The 21,547-nt window shown below is 43.8% G+C and overlaps 1 protein-coding gene across 50 annotated transcripts in view; it reads right to left on the bottom strand.

Annotated features, from left to right (window-relative positions):
- Positions 1-21,547, bottom strand: part of NACA (nascent polypeptide associated complex subunit alpha) — a 495,234-nt gene that overhangs the window by 26,587 nt on the left and 447,100 nt on the right. For 17 of the 50 annotated variants that reach the window (XM_075852028.1, XM_075852052.1, XM_075852026.1 and 14 more), the window contains 16 exons: positions 15,653-15,712; positions 14,402-14,467; positions 13,797-13,859; positions 11,011-11,076; positions 10,810-10,863; positions 10,341-10,403; positions 9,710-9,772; positions 9,120-9,185; positions 6,808-6,870; positions 6,413-6,475; positions 5,427-5,489; positions 4,794-4,859; positions 4,074-4,136; positions 3,679-3,741; positions 2,677-2,739; positions 2,046-2,111 (listed from right to left, as the gene is read on the bottom strand). The exons of 1 other annotated variant lie outside the window; for it this stretch is intronic. In XM_075852028.1, the coding sequence (XP_075708143.1) occupies positions 2,046-2,111; positions 2,677-2,739; positions 3,679-3,741; positions 4,074-4,136; positions 4,794-4,859; positions 5,427-5,489; positions 6,413-6,475; positions 6,808-6,870; positions 9,120-9,185; positions 9,710-9,772; positions 10,341-10,403; positions 10,810-10,863; positions 11,011-11,076; positions 13,797-13,859; positions 14,402-14,467; positions 15,653-15,712 (1,011 nt within the window). The remainder of the gene's footprint in view (positions 1-2,045; positions 2,112-2,676; positions 2,740-3,678; positions 3,742-4,073; positions 4,137-4,793; positions 4,860-5,426; positions 5,490-6,412; positions 6,476-6,807; positions 6,871-9,119; positions 9,186-9,709; positions 9,773-10,340; positions 10,404-10,809; positions 10,864-11,010; positions 11,077-13,796; positions 13,860-14,401; positions 14,468-15,652; positions 15,713-21,547) is intronic. 32 more of the 50 variants (XM_075852061.1, XM_075852032.1, XM_075852056.1 and 29 more) reach the window with 21 other exon arrangements.

Here is a 21,547-nt window from a genome sequence, read left to right as displayed (position 1 = left end):
TGGGATAGAACACAACTTGTTTTTGGACTTAGTATCTCCTGACCACATTTTGAGCCATAATGCTCTTCTAGCAGCATTTGAGAGAGCCCCATTCCTGGCAGCAAATCTAATAGATTCTGCTGAAGCGTCTACCAAGAATCCGGTTGCCATTTTTAGTAACGGTAGAGATTCTAGTAGCTCTTGTCGTGATGTCTTCATCATCAGATGGGTCTCTAGCTGGTTTAGCCATATGAACATTGCTCTTGCTACGGATGTGGCCGCGATATTAGTTGAGATCAAGGCAGAGGAAGATTCCCACGCTCTTTTTAGTAGTCCGTCTGCCTTTCGGTCCATGGCGTCCCTCAACTGAGAGGAATCTTCAAAGGGGATTGCGGTTTTTTTAGCAACCCTGGCGACTGGGACATCTACTTTTGGGATTTCATCCCAAGGCTTAGTGTCCTCTGGATCAAAGAGAAGTCTGTTCTTAAAATCTCTTGAAATGAAGAGCCTTTTTTCTGAATCTTCCCATTCAGTTGTCACCATTCTTTTAAGATTTTCGTTTACCGGAAAAACCCTTGTTTTCTTTCCCGTTAGACCTCCAAACATCTCATCCTGGATGGTATGTGGTTGGTCCACTTCGGGAATATCCATAGTTTCCCGTATTGCTTGAATTAGGGTATCAGACATCTCGGAAGAGAAGAAAAATTTTTTCTCTTGAGTGGAAGAAGTTGAAGGTAAGAGTTCGTCTCTTTCTTCTAACTCATCTTCCGATAGGTAATAGCACTCCTGTTCAGAGTCCGACCCCTGAGAAGGAGGCCAATATTTTTGATCCACTTCAATCCGTGGTCTTTTTGCCCGGGAGTGTGAGGGAGTTTCTTGCGGAGGGGCGAGGGAGGCTACTGACTGACCCACTTCCTCACGAATCATAGTCCTAAGTTCGGACATGAACGTTGGTTGTTCCTCCTTTAGTATTTTGGCAATACAATCCTGACACAATTGTTTTTTATGGGACTCTGGCAATTTTTTTGCACAAGTCGCACATTTTTTAACCTTCTTTTTATCAGTTTGTCTCTGAGAGAAATCTTTTTCCTAGAGAAAACAGAAGGTAGGTAAAGTATGGTGTACATACATAAGGGGTCATACCCTTCCCCAAGGGTGAGACTCACGTGACCCTGGGACATATCTGGAGTTCCATCAGGACGAGGAAGTTCCATATCGCGACAGGTAACAGGCAATGCAATATGCAAACCACAAAAAATAAATCCAAGTTAGAGTTATCAGCTCTAACTACATACCTGTGCGTGTCCCTTTAAATGCGGGCGTTTTGAATTTCCCGCCTTCCAAGATGGCCGCGGACCGGAAGTAGCCCGACGTCATATCCGGTCGGCTATTCGTCCAGCGTGTACCTGGAGTGCAGCCGCCATAGCCGGCGCTAAGGCTTGCTATGCGGTGCAGCGAGGATCCCTGCCGGTGCGTCCATGCCTATGGAGCTGCCGGTCCCCGCCTGGTCCGCGGTCCGGCCGAAGCCTGCTTGGGAAACCCCAGCCCCCACACACTACCAGAACCCTGCCTAGGATTCCTCCGGTAGGTGTCTTAGGGAGGGAGCTAAGGGACCCGTCGTATGAGGGGTGTTAGCCTGGGCTTTAGGGGGAAGAGAAGGGGGAGTGCACGGACCCCCCGATCTTGCCCCCTGCCCGAGTTTTTTCCTGCACTAATACAGGAGCGACGCTCTCTGCTCCTGACCCTTGTGGGGACAGGAAGAACACTGGCAAGTGGGTGGTGGGAGGGGCCTTTTAACCTCTCTGTCTTCCTGTCCCTACAGAGGTCAAGAGGGCAACCTCCTGTAGTGCTGTCATGAGGGATGTACTGGAAAATATTCTTTTGGCATATTTTTGGTATTTTACTATATAGGAAAGCGTAGTCTGCAGGTCCTCATTATTTAGGATTGGGTTTGTGCAGTAGCTAATAAGAAATATGCCTTATTACAAGATACTGGAAGTAAAAAGGTTAGTCAACACTACAAAATGAAAAAAAAAATGAATTCTGGTTTAGGCAAGCAATAATACCTGGAGTCTTAGCATTAGCAGGAGGCTCTACTGGAGCCACAGGGACAGGGAGCTCAGATTTTGGAACTAAACAAGAAAGATTCACGAGTATAAAGTGTGTAAAACTATAGAGATACATATGACGAGACGACAGACTCCAGCAAGCAAAATTATCAATGTCTGCAGCAGAGGTTTTGGGAAGGGTTATCTATTTTTTTTTTTTTAAATAAGTTGTCAACCCCAAAACGACGTACAGAACCAATACACTCCTCAGTGGTGACAAGTCCTGATTAAAGCTAATAAAGAAGTTATAATAGGATATTACATTTTATAATGTCTTCTCACAGAATTCTGACCACAAGCTGCTGGATTCTGAACCAAAATTGCAGATTTTATCCTCAAAACAAAGACATGGCAAAATGAACATGCTTTAGTTTCTAGCGGTAGACGCGAAGCTTTTGCCAAAAAGAGTGAAAACTCTGAATATATATGAAGACGCATTCATGCACACGCTGTATAACCTGAAGATCAATCATTTACCATACTACTGATAGGGCAGCATCGTCAGGGGCCACAACTCACATACACTTGCTTCACGTTCAGCAAAATGTTTCCCTAATACTAGAAGTTCTCGTATGAAAAATACCAATACCTGACTCTTTGCCAATAGTCACCGGCACTGAAGGGGCAGTCTGAGGAGGCGGTGTCTTTAAAACTAAATTAACAAAAAAATGATTAATGCTGCGGTTAACGCTGGGAAAGTGGGGCGAGTGCCACTATAAGGGCTAGTTCACATCGTGTTTTGGCTGTACACTTAGCGTGTACTTCAGGAAAGCTCCCAACGTAATGCTAAATGTGTCCATGGGGCTCCATTAGCCCGATGAAGGCCAAAAGAATGGCCTTTTGGTCTCTGTCGAGCTGCTATACCTTAGGATACTATTTTTTTTTGAGGGATGGAATAGCCTAGTAGGCTACTTTTTCAACCTGCCAAAAAAAACAAAGTATACCATGCAGTAGAAGTTTTTTTTCTTTTAACATAGGGGCCTAGGGGTGACAGAAGCCACTGTATGGCATCTGTCAAAGGCTTCCGTTAAATGTATGCATCAGGAAGCACAAGTGATAGTTATCCCTGGAGCTCCCCGTTGCATCAGGGCTGCCCGCCCACACGGCTGACCTATCCCCTGCAACTGCAAGACTTTACAATCAGAGTCCCCAGCTGCTCTCTCTGCCCAAGCGAAGTTACATCACTGAAACTTATCTGGGGGGGGGGGGGTAGCCCCAGTGATGTAACTGCCTGGTTACATCACTGGGGCTACCCCAGGGAAGCTCCAGTGACATTGCTTCGTCCAATCAGAGATAAAAGCCAGGGACCCTGGCATCACAAAGCTCCATCGGCTGTAGCTGTCCATCTCTGACAGGAGGGGGGAAAAAAAAACCCCACGATGTGAACCAGGCCTAGTACTGGTGCTACAAGAGACCACAGAAGCGTGAAGCTGTTATAGGCAACAGTTACACAATGTTCAGTGTCCATAGGATTACATGGAGTTGTGTGACCTTCATGCACAAGTCATGGGGCAAATATCAAGAGACGGGATGTGCAGAGTTAAATGGGACTGAATGGGACATGTTATTTCTCCCACACTGCACACAATACCTGGAGTTTTGGAATCCACAACAGGCGCTGCAGAGGTTTTAGAAGTAGCCATGTTTTCTGGAGCTATAGCAAAAATAAATATTCTTAATAAACTGCATGTGTGAACGACACCATTATAGTCTAGAGGTTACAGTGTAAACAAAAACCAGCCAGGAATGGATAATCTGTAAAACCATGTATCATGCGCCTGTGGTTAAACTGGCTGCACCCAATGGGCATGGCTCAACTACAAGGGCATGATATGCTAATCCTATAGGATAGAACTACACACGTCAACCTATTCAGATCTTTGCACGACTACCACATTATAGCTGTGACCTAGTATGGCAATGTTAGGTTTCCCTATACTGAGAAGACTGAATGCTGCGTTATTACTCCCACACTGCACACAATACCTGGAGTTTTGGAATCCACAACAGGCGCTGCAGGAGTTTCAGAAGTGGTTTTATTTTCTGGCGCTAAAGCAAAAAAACAATATATCTTCACTCAGTGAATCCAATCCCTGGCTATGGACACATGCAGGTGGCTGCAGGCTTTTTCCTGTTTTTTAGTTTTACCTTTTACGGCTAGTTTCAGTTAATTTACAAGACATTTTAACTGAGCGTTCACATAAGATAGAATGCCCCCAACTTCCCCATAAACATTCAAGCTTCGGATCAGTTGGGCATGAATGTTTACTAGTATAAGAAGAGGGGAAATGCTACGGTCTGACATCTCTGAAAACACTTATTCCCCCCAGATCCGTTCCTCATGCATTCGGCTGCCACCGGGTGTATTGCATGGAGCTGGAGGCAATCATTGACAGCATCAAGCTCCATTCCTCCTGGCAGAAACAGCCACAGAACCATCATGATGTACAGAAAAAGCTTAGGCTCTGCACAGGTCTCTTTATTTGAATACGTTCAGGCTATGCGCTGGGAAAATATTATTTTGGCATATTTTTGGTATTTTACTATATAGGAAAGCGTAGTCTGCAGGTCCTCATTATTTAGGATTGGGTTTGTGCAGTAGCTAATAAGAAATATGCCTTATTACAAGATACTGGAAGTAAAAAGGTTAGTCAACACTACAAAATGAAAAAAAAAATGAATTCTGGTTTAGGCAAGCAATAATACCTGGAGTCTTAGCATTAGCAGGAGGCTCTACTGGAGCCACAGGGACAGGGAGCTCAGATTTTGGAACTAAACAAGAAAGATTCATGAGTATAAAGTGTGTAAAACTATAGAGATACATATGACGAGACGACAGACTCCAGCAAGCAAAATTATCAATGTCTGCAGCAGAGGTTTTGGGAAGGGTTATCTATTTTTTTTTTAAAAAATAAGTTGTCAACCCCAAAACGACGTACAGAACCAATACACTCCTCAGTGGTGACAAGTCCTGATTAAAGCTAATAAAGAAGTTATAATAGGATATTACATTTTATAATGTCTTCTCACAGATAATTCTGGCCACAAGTTGCTGGATTCTGAACCAAAATTGCAGATTTTATCCTCAAAACAAAGATATGGCAAAATGAATATGCTTTAGTTTCTAGCGGTAGACACGAAGCTTTTGCCAAAAAGAGTGAAAACTCTGAATATATATGAAGACGCATTCATGCACACGCTGTATAACCTGAAGAACAATTATTTACCAAACTACTGATAGGGCAGCATCGTCAGGGGCCACAACTCACATACACTTGCTTCACGTTCAGCAAAATGTTTCCCTAATACTAGAAGTTCTCGTATGAAAAATACCAATACCTGACTCTTTGCCAATAGTCACCGGCACTGAAGGGGCAGTCTGAGGAGGCGGTGTCTTTAAAACTAAATTAACAAAAAAATGATTAATGCTGCTGTAAACGCTGGGAAAGTGGGGCGAGTGCCACTATAAGGGCTGGTTCACATCGTGTTTTGGCTGTACACTTAGCGTGTACTTCAGGAAAGCTCCCAACGTAATGCTAAACGTGTCCATGGGGCTCCAATAGCCCGATGAAGGCCAAAAGAACAGCCTTTTGGCCTGTCGAGCTGCTATACCTCAGGATACTATATATTTTTTTTTAAGGCATAGAATAGCCTAGTAAGCTACACTTTTTCAACCCACCAAAAAAACCAAAGTATAACGTGCAGTAGGTGTTTTTTTTTTTTTAATATTAACCGTATGGCATCCATCAAAGGCTTCCGTTAAATGTATGAATCGGGAAGCCCAAGTGATAGTTATCCCTGGAGTTCCCGTTGCATCAGTGGCTGCCCGCCCACACGGCTGCCCTATGCCTCGCAACACGTTTACAATCAAAGTCCCTAGCTGCTATCTCTGCCCAGGTGAAGCTACATCACTGAAGCTTATCTGGGGGGGTAGCCCCAGTGATGTAACTGGCTGGTTACACCACTGGCACTACCCCAGGGAAGCTCCGGTGATGTAGATTCGCCTGGGCAGCAGAGATAAAAGCCAGGGACCCTGGCTTCACAAAGCTCCTGGCCTCACTGTCCATCGGCTCCAGCTAACATATCTCTGATAGGAGGAAAAAAAACAAAAAACCACGATGTGAACCAGGCCCAATACTGGTGCTACAAGAGACCACGGAAGCGTGAAGCTGTTATAGGCAACAGTTACAGAATGTTCAGTGTCCATAGGATTACATTGAGTTGTGTGACCTTCATGCACAAATCCTCGGGCAAATATCAAAATTTACAGGAAGTGAAGAGTTAAATGGGAGTGAATGGCGCATGTTATTTCTTCCACACAATACCTGGAGTTTTAGAATCCACAACAGGCGCTGCAGAGGTTTTAGAAGTAGCCATGTTTTCTGGAGCTATAGCAAAAATAAATATCCTTAATAAACTGCATGTGTGAACGACACCATTATAGTCTAGAGGTTACATTGTAAACAAAAAACAGCCAGGAATGGATAATCTGTGTGACCATGTTAGCAACTATGGTCAAACTGGCTTCACCCAATGGGCATGGCTCAACTACAAGGGCATGATATGCTAATCCTATAGGATAGAACTACACACATCAACCTATTCAGATCTTTGCACGACTATCCACATTATAGCTGTGACCTAGTATGGCAATGTTAGGTTTCCCTATACTGAGAAGACTGAACGCTGCATGTTATTTCTCCCACACTGCACACAATACCTGGAGTTTTGGAATCCACAACAGGCGCTGCAGGAGTTTCAGAAGTGGTTTTATTTTCTGGAGCTAAAGCAAAAAAACAATATATCTTCACTCAGTGAATCCAATCCCTGGCTATGGACACATGCAGGTGGCTGCAGGCTTTTTCCGGTTTTGTTTTATACCTATATTTAGTTTTTTTTACCTATTACGGCTAGTTTTGGTTGCACAATACATTGTTTAGCTAATTTACAAGCCGTGAAAGGTCAGTTAATGGCCTATTCACATCACCTTTGCCCTTCCGTTGAGGGGTTCCGTCTGAGGTTTCCGTCTGGTTAACCCTTCAATGGAAAGGCAAATGGAAACCTAAGCTTCCGTTTGCCTCACCATTGATATCAATGGTTGCTAAAGGTTTCCGTTTGTCACCGTTGTGACAGGGTTCTGTCTTGACGGAATCAATAGCGCAGTCAACTGCACTATTAATTCAGTCAAAAACAACGGAACCCTGTCACAACGGTAACAAACGGAAACCTTAAGCAATGTTTCCGTCACCATAGATATCAATAGTGAGGGAAATGGAAGCCTAGGTTTGCTTTTGCCTTTCATTTGAGGGGTTAACCGGACTGAAACCTCCGACAGAACCCCTCAACGGAAGGGCAACGGTGATGTGAACAGGCCCTAAAACAAGATCGAAAGCCCCCAACTTCCCAATAAACATTAAGGCTCGGTGCCCACAGTGCAGATTTTGCATGCGTTTTTTTTTAGCCAAACCGGGGCCTGATTTCAAGAGAAAACCTCTGAATCCAGGCAGCTTTGGAGCGATTTTGGTGGTTGCAAGCGCATTTAGAAGTGTATTGTTCACATTTTATTTTTATAGTGTCCATGGAAAAACAGCTCCAAAAACACCTCAAGAATGCCACTTTTTACAAGTCATATTTTTACGAGGCTTTTATTTCAGCAGCATAAGCCTCAGAAATCAACGGGAAATTGTCTGCAGTCGTTTTTCAAGCGTATTTTAGAGCGGAATACAAGAGTTTTACGCGTCAACATACGCCTAAAAATAAGCCGCGTGAACATGCCCTCAAGCTTCGGCTCCGTTGGGCATGAATGTTTACTAGTATAAGAAGAGGGGAAATGCTACGGTCTGACATCTCTGAAAACACTTATCCCCCAGATCCGTTCCTCATGCATTCGGCTGCCACCGGGTGTATTGCATGGAGCTGGAGGCAATCATTGACAGCATCAAGCTCCATTCCTCCTGGCAAAAGCCACAGAACCATCATGATGTACAGAAAAAGCTTAGGCTCTGCACAGGTCTCTTTATTTGAATACGTTCAGGCTATGCGCTGGGAAATTATTCTTTTGGCACTTTTTTTCCCGACTGTATTGGAAAACGTAGTTTGCAGGTTAGGGCTGGGCGATGTTGTTCAAAAATTAAATCTCGATTTTCTTTTTTCTGTTTATTTAACAGTAATACCAAGAGATAATTTAATACATTTTCTTTATATAAATATCTAACATATATCGCTATAATTATTGTACGTAACTTCACAACTTTTAACCTCTGCAGATCCTTTATTTTATCATAAATACAAGTGGAAAAATGTATATCTAAGGGCCTGTTCACATCACCGTTAGCTTTCTGTTCCGGGGTTCCGTCGGGTGAAACCCCACAATGGAAAGTGAAACAGCTTCCGTTTCAGTCACCATTGATATCAATGGTGACGGAAACATCGCTAATGGTTTCCGTTCGTCACCATTCCAGCAGGTTTCTGGTTTTCCGACTGAATCATTAGCGGCGTCAACTGCCGCTAGACCCAGCAGAAGTCTGTCAGTAACGGCACCCGGCGATCATGTGACCAGTCGCGGCCGCTGCCTCTATTCCTGTACACAGTGCGCATTGAGCGCTGTGTACAAGTGATCAGAGAAGATAGAAGCAGTGAAAGCTGCTTCTATCCTCTCCTCGGGGTCCCCGGCATTCACTGACTGCCGCAGATCCGACATTCAGTTGCCTGATCGCTCGGGCAGCAAATTAAAACCGGAGCCGTAAAAAGTCTATGGCTCGGGTTTTAAGTTCCCTGACCACTGGCCGTAAAAACACAGCCAGCAGTTGGGAACCAGTTAAAAAACAGAATCGTCAGAACCCTTGAGGGCGAATTAATCCGATTAATCGCCCAGCCCTACTTCAGTTCCTCATTATTTAGGATAGGGTTTTTGCAGCAGCGAATAGGAAATACGCTTGTTTGTAAGACAATGGGAATAAGGATTAGTCAACCCTACACACGGAAAAAATACAAATACAAATTCTGAGAAGAATTAGGCAAGAAAAAAAATACCTGGAGTCTTAGCATTAGCAGGAGGCTCTACTGGAGCCACAGGGACAGGGAGCTCAGATTTTGGAACTAAACAAGAAAGATTCATGAGTATAAAGTGTGTAACACTATAGAGATACATATGACGAGACGACAGACTCCAGCAAGCAAAATTATCAATGTCTGCAGCAGAGGTTTTATTTAAGGGCTCTAATTTCCCAGACAGCAATTTTTTAAATAAGTTGCCAACCCCAACAATGATACAGAACCAATGATAAATTATAATAGGATATTAGATTTAAGAAGGTCTCTTCATAGACCATTCTGGCCACAAGCTGCTGGATTCTGTTTTTTACATCTTATCCTCAAATGTAAATATGGCAAAATGAACATGCTTTAGTTTCTAGCGGTAGACACAAACCTTTTGCCAAGAGAGTGAAAACTCTGAACTATGAAGACACATTCATGCACACGCTGTATAACCTGAAGAACAATTATTTACCATACTACTGATAGGGCAGCATCGTCAGGGGCCACAACTCACATACACTTGCTTCACGTTCAGCAAAATGCTTCCCTAATACTAGAAGTTCTTGTATGAAAAATACCAATACCTGACTCTTTGTCAATAGCCACCGGCACTGAAGGGGCAGTCTGAGGAGGCGGTGTCCTTAAAACTAAATTAACAAAAAAAAAAAAAAATGCTGCTGTAAACGCTGGGGGAGGCGAGTGCCACTTTAAGGCCTGGTTCACATCGCATTTTGGCTTTACGTTTAGCGTGTACTCTCGATGTAATGCTAAACGTGTCCATTGGGCTCCATTAGATCTGTGCGGTATAAGTGAATATGGGGGCCTACGAGTGACAGATGCCAATGTAGCATCCATCAAAGGCTTCTGGCCCCAGTGATGTAACTAGCCAGGGCAGCTCCAGTGACGTAGCTTCCCTGGGCAGAGATAGAAGCCGGGGACTCAAGCATCGCAAAGCTCCTGACATCACTGTCCATCAGCTCTAGCCGACGTAAAAGGAAAAAAAAACAAAAAAACCTCAATGTGAACCAGGCCTAAGGCTAGTGCTACAAAAGGACAAGGAAACGTGAAGCTGTCATAGGCAAGTGTTACAGAATATTCTGTGTCCATAGGATTACATTGAGTTGCGTGACGTTCATGCACAAGTCATGGGTCAAATATCAAGACAGACAGGATGTGTAGAGTTAAATGGGACATGTTATTTCTTCCACACAATACCTGGAGTTTTGGAATCCACAACAGGCGCTGCAGAAGTTTTAGAAGTAGTCATGTTTTCTGGAGCTATAGCAAAAATAAATATCCTTAATAAACTGCATGTGTGAACGGCACCATTATAGTCTAGAGGTTACAGTGTAAACAAAAACCAGCCAGGAATGGATAATCTGTGGGACCATGTTCGCACCTGTGGTTAAACTGGCTGCACTCAATGGGGCATGGCTCAACTACGATGGCATGATATGCTAATCCTATAGGATAGGACTACACACATCAAGCTATCAGGGTATTTCCACTGCTATGACATAGTTGCGACCTAGTTTGGAAATGTTAGAATTCTCTATACTTGGAAGTAGAATTTTTACACTGAGGAGATAAACGCTCGAAGCTATGGGGAGGAGGCACAGGATAAGAGCAATCTAGTAAGATAACAAAATGTGTTATCTGTTGGTGAAATCAACATATTAAGTACCTGGTGCTTTGGATTCAGCAATGGACTCCGCAGGGACCACAGCAGGAGAGGTCACTAGTTTAGCAGTTAAACATAAGAATATTTAGAGTGAAACATACAAGCCTAACCAATGACAAATAGGAACTCAGATGCCCAGACAAGACAATACTTTGAGACTCAGACTGCCATTTATCTACATAAACATATACAATTATTAAGTACCTGGTGCCTTGGATTCAATAATGGACTCAACAGGGACCTCAGTAGGAGGGGTCTCTCTTTTAGGAGCTAAACAGACAAATATATTATGTACGTAGGACATACAACCTTAAAGAGGCTCTGTCACCAGATTTTGTAACCCCTATCTGCTATTGCAGCAGATCGGCGCTGCAATGTAGATTACAGTAACGTTTTTATTTTTAAAAAAACGAGCATTTTTGGCCAAGTTATGACCATTTTTGTATTTATGCAAATGAGGCTTGCAAAAGTCCAAGTGGGCGTGTTGAAAAGTAAAAGTACAACTGGGCGTGTATTATGTGCGTACATCGGGGCGTTTTTGCTTCTTTTACTAGCTGGGCGCTCTGATGAGAAGAAGTATCATCCACTTCTCTTCACAACGCCCAGCTTCTGGCAGATCACGCTGTGACGTCACTCACAGGTCCTGCATAGTGTCAGACGAGCGAGGACACATCGGCACCAGAGGCTACAGTTGATTCTGCAGCAGCATCAGCGTTTGCAGGTAAGTAGCTACATCGACTTACCTGCAAATGCCGATGCTGCTGCAGAATCAACTGTAGCCTCTGGTGCCGATGTGTCCTCGCTCGTCTGACACTATGCAGGACCTGTGAGTGACGTCACAGCGTGATCTGCCAGAAGCTGGGCGTTCTGAAGAGAAGTGGATGATACTTCTCGTCAGAACGCCCAGCTAGTAAAAGAAGTAAAAACGCCCCGATGTACGCACATAATACACGCCCAGTTGTACTTTTACTTTTAAACACGCCCAGTTGTACTTTTGCAAGCCTCATTTGCATAAATACAAAAATGGTCATAACTTGGCCAAAAATGCTCGTTTTTTAAAAATAAAAACGTTACTGTAATCTACATTGCAGCGCCGATCTGCTGCAATAGCAGATAGGGGTTACAAAATCTGGTGACAGAGCCTCTTTAAGGCCCTGTTCACACAGAGTTTTTTTTAATGAGGTTTTTGACGCGGAAACCGCGCCAAAATACTCCTCAAAAACCGCCCGAAAATGCCTCCCATTGATTTCAATCGGAGTTGGACGAGTTTTTTTACCGCGAGTAAAAAAAACGTGTCGCGGTAAAAAGAAGCGTCATGACCCATCTTGAGGCTGTTTCCGCCTCCAAAACCCCATTTCAATCAGTCAGAAAGAGGAAAAAAAACCTTGACGAGTGTTTTGACGAGTTTTTGTCAAACCACTGTGCAAAAACCTACTGGAGCAGTTTTTGCAGGAGGAATTTTCCTCCTGCAAAAAACTCCGTGTGAACACAGCCTAAGGCTATGTTCACACGGAGTAGTTTGGGGGAGGAAAATCTGCCTCAAAATTCCGTTTGGAACTTTGAGCCAGATTTTCCCCTCCCTGCACGCCGATTTTCACGCCGTTTTTCGCCCGCGGCCATTGAGCGCAGCGGGCATAAAACAGCGCGAAATACGCTTTCTCTGCCTCCCATTGAAGTCAATGGGAGGTCAGAGGCGGAAGAGCCCGAAGATAGAGCATGTCAATGGGAAGACGTTCTCGGGCCGTTTTTGCCGAGTTTTGCGACGCGGTTTCCGCGTCAAAAAACTTGGCAAAATACTCCGTGTGAACATAGCCTAACATTGACCACAACCCTCCCCCTGGCACAATCAGCTGGGAATGCCAAATAGCACAAAAACTAGGTCAATTCATGCACTATCCCGTGTCTGGAGGGGCTGCGCATAGGGCTGGGGCTACACAAAAGACATTGCAGCCCAATGATTGTGCAGCCAAGATATCAAAAGAAAAAGAAAACTATTGCAGTGGTCATGCAATCATAAGTCTGAGTATACGCTAGCATGTATTTTTGGAATTATAACACTCAGGCCTTATTCACATGAACGTGTCCGTTTTGCGCGCGCAAAAGTTCAGTGTGGCATCTGTATATGGTGCGTGGCTGTGTGATTTTCACGCAGCCGGCATCATTATGACACTTTGTTTTGATGTTATGAAACAGTAAAGAAGGAGGGGCTTTTATGTTTCCCTTCACTTCTTTAATTGTAGCGCGAATCACATGCGTCACCCGGAAGTGCTTCCGTGTGCGATTTACACGCACCCATTGACTACAATGGGTGCGTGCTGCGTGAAACACGGGCAAGTACAGGACATGTCGTGAGTTTTACGCAGCGGACATAAGCTGCGTGAAAATCACGACCTGTCAGAACGGCCCCATTGACTTACATAAGTCCATGCGACACGTGTGATTCCAACGCGCGTAGCACGGACGTAATACACGTTCGTGTGAATAAGGCCTTAAAAAAAAAAAAACATAACTGAGGCCTCCAATAATCTTGCTACCAACAAAAATGCCACAGAAAATCAATGACAACGCAAACACATTGGGGGGCAGATTTACTATTGTGTCTGCGTCTAGAAAGTGTCAAAAAATGTGCCAAATTTTAAAGCGCCTACAAAAGAGATGTGGCTTCCAGAGAAAGGGGGTATGGCTTTAATTGTGCCAAACAAACAAAATCAAAAGAAAAGAAAAGCATGCCTAGAAAGATGTGCCAAATTTATCTAACTGTGTGCCTCTGATAAATTTGGCGCATCTTCAGACTGCCCAGTCTAAGTTTATGCTATCAGTCTTAGGGAGTTTAGTAAATCTGCCCCTACATAAACAAAACAAGTACATGTTGCACGCAGCCAGGTTGACATTAACTAGTACATTGTATGTTGTTCACATATGTGCAGAGGTAACTGGCGCATTATTATTTAGATCCCTGTATGACATGCAAAGTCATGCAGCCATAATACCTGATGCTTTGGATTCAGCAACAGGAACTTTAGGTACACCAGACTTAGACTTTTTCTTTCGCGCTAAAACAAATAAAGTCTCATTTATGGGAAAACTTACAGAGGACCTGTCACTAGGTCGTTTAATGCAAACGGTTTTTGACCAGAATCCTGTAGTTTTGATTTTTACCCCCCCCCCCTCTTCCTTTCCTGAAATATGGGCCGTCCATTGTGTTGACACTCTATATGCTAATTTCCTGTAGTTTGCCAACAGGGCGTCAACTACACAGCTTCTCTGAAGGTGGAGCCAGTTTCACAGCCTCTGACGCTTTCCGATCAGCGAGAGGAAGCTTCAGAGCGGCCATGAAGAGCGGGATTTCACTAGGATAACCTTATCTTGCAGGACCATGCTGGGACAAGACTTTAGAGTGGATATTAAGCTGGCTTCACCTCGGGAATCATAACGAGGGGGTCAAGAAAATAACCACAAAAAAAACAACAAAACACGTTGCTGGAATCAAGGGGACAGCGGGATTCAGATCAGATAAACAGTTGGCATTATATGGCCTAGTGACAGGTCCTCTAATCTTTTAACTAACATTTTTGCCTCTTTAATTTCTCAGTACCTGTAGCTTTTGAGTCAGTGGCAGGAACTTTAGGGACCCCCGGTGATGGAAGCTTGTTTTTGGAGGCTAAATTAAATATATACATACAGATTGGACAGTGTCACAGCGGTAAGTAACACGACCCCATGCCATTTACACGCCCCATTGACAGTTCAGGGGGTTATTTACATATCGGGTGCCAAAAATAACAGCACCGATAAACAGAGGGTACACTAGCCCTTTGCTAGTTTATCAGCATCCACTAAATAGACCTGACCCGAAAGGGTCTCAAGCACATGCAAATTAAAGAGCCAAACCCTCTCAGTCAATTCTGGGAGTGCTCATGTGTCCACTACAGCTGAAGGAGTAGACTTGTGTCATTGTTTAAAGAGGATCTGCCAGCTCCCTACACAGACTCGCAGTCTGCATGAAACAATTCTGGAGCATCTTTTGTCAGAACTTTGCATTATGCCATTCCTCTATTACTTCCTCCTGGAAATGCAGAAGTAAATTAACAACTAGGCCCTACTATTCCCCTGGTCAATAGGGTGTCTCTACGGTCTGATAATGATTGGCCAGTGTGAGTCTGTAGGGACATGCCTTCTAAAAAGGGGGAATGCCAACATCCAGCTGTCTACTTACACATTTCCAAGATATAAGAGGAACAAAATACAATATTCTAAGATAAAAGATGCTCCAGGATTGTAATTTTCCAAAAACAGCATATCAGGAGAGCCGAGAAGTGCTATTTAAAGCGACACTAAACCCAAGTCCTCACATTTTAAAGGATATGTAAATGTTTGACTTTTTTTTTTAATATATATATATATATATATAAATAAATATATATAAACCAATTAGGTGATTTAATGCAGCTTTTAATAAGGGTTATATATATATATATATATATATATATATATATATAAAATACATTGAGGTACAGCTTCTATGTGTCCTGTATACATAGAAGCGGCTTCAAGCGGTCAAAGCCGGGAAGGGTTAACAGGACTGACTGCTTCAGTGAACGCTGGTCCTGTATGTGTCCGACATGCAGGATCAGGCTGTTGACGATCACATCTAAGTTCATACTGGGACTATTGTCATTTATCCAGTTCTACACATTTGTAGATCGAAATTTTAGGTTTAGTGCTCCTTTATTTAGGAGCAGATTTGTACAGCATACAGAAATAGGCTCTTACAATCTATTGCGAAAAGTTAGTCAACACTGCAAACTGTTACAAACAAAAATCAGGTTTCTGCAAGCAAAAATACCTGGAGCCTTAGTTTTAGCAGCAGGCTCTACTGAAGGGACACGCAGTTCGGTTTTTGGAACTAAACAAGAAAGATTCATCAAGATACATCAAAGACCTAAAACTATAGAAAGCGGCATATGACAAAATTAGGACTCCAGCGGGCTACAATCACTCCTGTACGGCAGTTTTTTTTGTCTTAATGTTTTGTTTTAAAGTGGGGTATCCTTCAACATTGATTAGAGAGCCTGTACACTGTCCTATGTTTATGTCATAGAGCAGCGACAAATCCTCTAAAGGGATTTTCCCAGAATTGACAATTATCACATACCCACAGAATAGGCAAGAATTGTCTGATTGCTGGAGGCCTCACTGCTGGGACTTCCCGCGATTGCAAGAATGGGGGCCCCGAAGACCCCACTGCTTGAACGCAGCAAGGATGACATGGAACGGAACAGCGGCTCCATTATAAAAAGTCTATTAAAATTGTGGAAATAGCCAAGCAAAGTGCTCTGCTGTTTCCATCAGCACTGAATGGAGCGGCAGGTGTATTCTCAACTGAAGCTCTAGTCAAGTGCCTCCGCACTGCAGGGGGGGGGGGGGCAGACAATTATCTATCCTGTAGTTAGATATTTATTTTGGGACAATATCTTTAAAGGGAATGTGTTGCCAGAAAAACATGTTTTTTTAAAAAAAATTAAACATTTAGTGTGTGGGTGATTAAACATTGTTCAAATTTTTTTTATTTTTTTGCACGAGTCCAGGAAATATTATAAATTATTTCTAATTTATAATACTACCCATTTTTGGTCACTAGATGGAGCTGTTCCCAAAATTGCAGCATTGCAACGTTGGGTTAAAAGCCCTCGCTCTAGTGAGCTCTCAGCATTCCCCCCTCCTTTATCCTGGCTAGTGCCGGGATAAACGAGGGGTTTGAACGATGTAACCTCCTACACTGTGTGTCGCCATTTTTTGAGCTAACCCACAGTGTAGTAGGTTTACATACAGTAGTAAACACACACAAACACGAACATACATTGAAATCTCTTACCTGCTCCTGCCGCCGCGGCTCCCTCCGGCCCGTCCGCTCCGTTTGCTGCCGCTGGTGCAAGTGCACAAATCCGGAAGCCGCGACCGGAAGTAGTAATATTACTGTCCGGCCGCGACTTCCGGTCCACAGGAAAATGGCGCCGGACGGCGCCAATTTCGAATAGGACTGTGTGGGAGCGGCGCATGCGCAGTTCCCACACAGACGCCGTACACTGCAGTCAATGGGACGGGAGCCGTTCGCAGTCCCTATGGGACTGTGGCTGCCGTATTCCATGTCTGTATGTGTCGTTAATCGACACACACAGAAATGGAACAAAAAATGGCAGCCCCCATAGGGAAGAAAAAGTGTAAAAATAAGAAAAAGTAAAACACAAACACACAAATAAATATAAATGCTTTTAATAAAGCACTAACATCTTGAACATATGAAAATTTTTTTGGGTGATGACACTGTTCCTTTAAAGAGAACCTGTCACCTGCCCATACACGAGCAGCTGAGTGCACCCTGTAATAGGCAGTGCTGCACAAACCTGGTCTCACTTTAAAAATGGGGGCGTGCTACTCATCGCTCTGACACTGTCCAATCAGCTACGGACAGTGTCAGAGCGGCTTGTGCTGTGTGATCTCTCTCGCGAGATCAAAGTCTTGTCGTTCTGCAGAGAGCATGCGAACAGCTGTCGCCGCTCCCAACGATACTCCCGGCGCCACGGAAGACTAGGAGAAGATCTACTTACATCCAGGCATGTGACTAGATCTTCTCCTCGTCTTCTGTTCCGTGGCGGCGGGAGATGTGCGCACGAACGCTCCCTGGAGGACGACTAGACTGGGTGATCTTGTGAGAGAGATCACAGCAAAAGCCGCCCTGACACTGTCCGTAGCTGATTGGACAGTGTCAGAGCGATAAGTAACACGACCCCATACCATTTACACGCCCTATTGATCGTTCAGCGGGTTATTTACATATCTGGCGCCAAATGTATCGACACCGATACGTAAATAACAGAGGAGGATAGAATTTTTTTATTTTTTTTAAAGCGAGACTAGGTTTGTGCAGCAGTGCCTATTACTCAGCTGCGCATGCATGGGCAGGTGAAAGGTTCTCTTTAAAGTTAATAAATAGGATAGAATGACACTACATTTTATAATGTCTCTTCCAAATCAAATCAATTGTAGCCACAGGCTGCAAGATTCTGACCAATATTTTTTTAGATTTCCTTCTATTGGAAAAGTCACTTATCTTTCCCCAACGGAGTAAAACTATCAATATGAAGACACATTATTGCACATGCGGTTTAAAGATGCTCTGTCACCACATTATAAGTGGCCTATCTTGTACATAATATGATCGGCACTAATGTAGATTACAGAAGTGTTTTTTATTTAGAAAAACTATCATTTTTTACATAGTTATGACCTATTTTAGCTTTATGCTAATGAGTTTCTCAATGGACAACTGGATGTGTTTTACTTTTTGACCAAGTGGGTGTTGTACAGAGGAGTGTATGACGCTGACCAATCAGCATCATACACTTCTCCCCATTCATTTACACAGCACATAGCAATATAGCTATATCGCTATGTGCAGCCAAAAACACTAACATTACTGCAGTGTCCTGACAATGAATAGACATTACTTCCAGCCAGGACGGGATGTGTATTCAGAATCCTGACCACTTCTCTGAGTTACAGCATAGCAGGCGTAGTCTCGCAAGATTACGCTGTAAACTGTCATTTACAGCGAGATCTCTGTGCTGTAAATCACACAGACGCTGCAGATGTGTCAGGATTCTGAATACACATCACGTCCTGGCTGGATGTGCAGCCACATACACAAGTGTCCTGATAATGAAAACACATGAAATCCAGCCTGGACGTCATGTGTATTCAGAATTCTGGCACTTCTGAATCCTTTCTGTGAGATTTCCAGCAAGGGAAACGAAATCTCGTTTACCTCGTAATCTCGCGAGATTACGCGCGGCTTGCTGGAATCTCACAGAAAAGATTCAGAAGTGTCAGAATTCTGAATACACATGACGTCCAGGCTGGAGGTCATGTGTATTCATTATCAGGACACTTGTGTATGTGGCTGCACATCGTTCTAGTAAGAACGATGCTGCTGTGTAAATGAATGGAGAGGAGTGCATGATGCTGATTGGTCACTGATTCGTCAGCATCATACACTTCTCTCCACAACGCCCAGTTAGTAAAACAAGTAAACACGCCCAGTTAAAAACACAATACACGCCCAGTTGGACATACGAATAAAAACACGCCCAGTTGTCAGTTGTCCATTTCAAAGCATATATATATATATATATATAAAATAGCTCATAACTTGGCCAAAAATGAAAGTTTATAAAAAAAAAAAAAACGTTACTGTTATCTACATTGCAGCGCCGATCACATGCAATAGGAGATAGGGATTTGAGAATCTGGTGACAGAGCCTCTTTAACCTGAAATGGAATAACTACTACAGGGTGGCAGTATCATGGGTCCAGATTCCCAATTCATGCAAAATTCCTTAAAGAGAACCTTTCACCTCCCCATACATGTGCAGCATGTAATGGGGAGGGCTGGACAAACCCAGGCACTTTACATTTTTTTATCTACCTCCCTCCGTTATTTAGATATCGGTGCCTTTATATTTGGCGCCCGATATTTAAATAACCCCCTGAACTGTCAACGGGGCGTGTACTGGCGCACGCACGCTCTCTCACTCTTCAGCTTTGAAGATCAGTCTTTTCACCCGAGCTGGCAAGGTGGTGCCACTGATGGGGACAGTGTAAGAGCTGGGGAGCACTTACACTGTCCGTAGCAGAGACACGCCCCCTCTTGCCAGTTCGGCAGACAATACAAGACTGATCTCTCGCAAGAGCTGAAGAGACGAGCGCGCGCTCTCCTCTCCACAGCTCTTACACGGTCCGTAGCAGTGACACACCCCCATGCCAGTTCGGCAGACTAATCTTGAAAGCTGAATAGTGAGAGCGCGTGCGCACACACTCCTCGCTCTTGCTGTAATACTGTCCATATCTGATTGGACAGTGTCACAGCCATAGTAACATGCCCGCTTGCCAGTAAACGCCCCGTTTACAGTTCAGGGGGTTATTTAAATATTGGGCGCCAAATATAACGGCACCGAGATCTCAATAATGGAGGGAGGTAGAAAAAAACCAGTAACGTGCCCCAGGGTTTGTTCAGCCCTCCCCATTACATGCTGCACATGTAAGGCGAGATGAAAGGTTCTCTTTAAATAGCCATTTTGGCAAAATCTTTAACAAATATTGTAATGAAAATATCAATACATGATTCAACAGCCACTGAAGTAGCTCGCATGCTACGCTATTTTCATAACGGCCATTCACTACTATAGGAGTTACAGAAACAACGTAGCTCAGCGAGCTACGCTGTCTTCATCTAACAAGTTCGGAAATCACAAGTTTCAGCGGGAACAGAGCGGTAGAACGGGTTTAGGTGGCCCCGTTCTAGAGAGCGGTGCAGGTCCCAGTGGTGGGACCCGCATCTATCTGACATATCCAGTGAATATGCCAGAAAAATGCCCGATGGGAAAACCCCTTTAAAAACAAAAGCAGTGACAGCAAACGGCCTTTATTACAATAAGGCTGGGTTCACACGACCTATTTTCAGACGTAAACGAGGCGTATTATGCCTTGTTTTACGTCTGAAAATAAGGCTACAATACGTCGGCAAACATCTGCCCATTCATTTGAATGGGTTTGCCGACGTACTGTGCAGACAACCTGTCAGTTACGTGTCGTCGTTTGACAGCTGTCAAACGACGACGCGTAAAAATACAGCCTCGTCAAAAGAAGTGCAGGACACTTCTTTGGACGTTTTTGGAGCGGTTTTCTCATAGACTCCAATGAAAACAGCTCCAAAAACGTCTGTAAAAAACGCAGCGAAAAACGCGAGTTGCTCAAAAAACGTCTGAAAAGCAGGGGCTGTTTTCCCTTGAAAACAGCTCTGTATTTTCAGACGTTTTTGGTCACTACGTGTGCACATACCCTTACGCCGCTCTAGAAGGTTGCCCATGGCACTATTCTTCCCTGTAATCTCCAGCACCCAAAACACAAGATATGGCTTGCTGGTGGAATAATGCTATATTTATTACTACCCTTCCAAATTCATAAAATGAAGGCTCATGTTATACAAAGACAACACTACATGCAGGAGATGCCATCTAATACATTCAAATAGCTGATGCACTTGATGCCTGAACAAGAAAAAAATTCACTGTAGTTTCGATATATGATGTCGTTCATAAACATTAATTAGTAGATTCACCGCCTGAAAGAACGATTAAAATATTTTTATTATCAATTTGTTAAAAATGGCTCAACCAGCCACTACTTCCAAGAAAACAGGCATAAGCAAGTGCTAGACGAAAAGGGAAGTGTCCAGGGTAATGGTATGTTTCAAAACACCCAGGACTAACTCTCCCTATTTATGATATATTGATTCGCTACACTCTTGCCAAAAATGTCAATGTATCAAGATCCTACGCGTTTCAGCATTGTCACTAAAGCAATACCTCATCAGGGATTGATAAACATAGGTAGTTAAATTCTAAAGATAGAACACTGGATAGCACTGTTTGTGTGCTTATTTTAACCTCCAGCCACGTATACGGCTCTGATGTACTGGCCGCACACGCGCCGGAGAAATCATGGGCTTTTAAGGTTAAGAGCCCGCCCTTCCGACGTCGTCATCGGGGGCAGCCGCCAATCCAAGTTCGACACGGCACAGCTGTGACGTGCAGGAGGCGGCTTGCCTCCTTCTTGCCGACCAATCAGGGCGTCCGGACAACACGAGTGTACATAGTAACCAGGGGACGCTAAACGCGGCTCC

This window comes from Rhinoderma darwinii, chromosome 2 (assembly GCF_050947455.1).
Source record: "Rhinoderma darwinii isolate aRhiDar2 chromosome 2, aRhiDar2.hap1, whole genome shotgun sequence".
Classification (NCBI taxonomy): domain Eukaryota; kingdom Metazoa; phylum Chordata; class Amphibia; order Anura; family Rhinodermatidae; genus Rhinoderma; species Rhinoderma darwinii.
The sequence above is the reverse complement of the archived record's forward strand: the minus strand, read 5'-3'. Positions and strand labels throughout refer to the sequence as shown.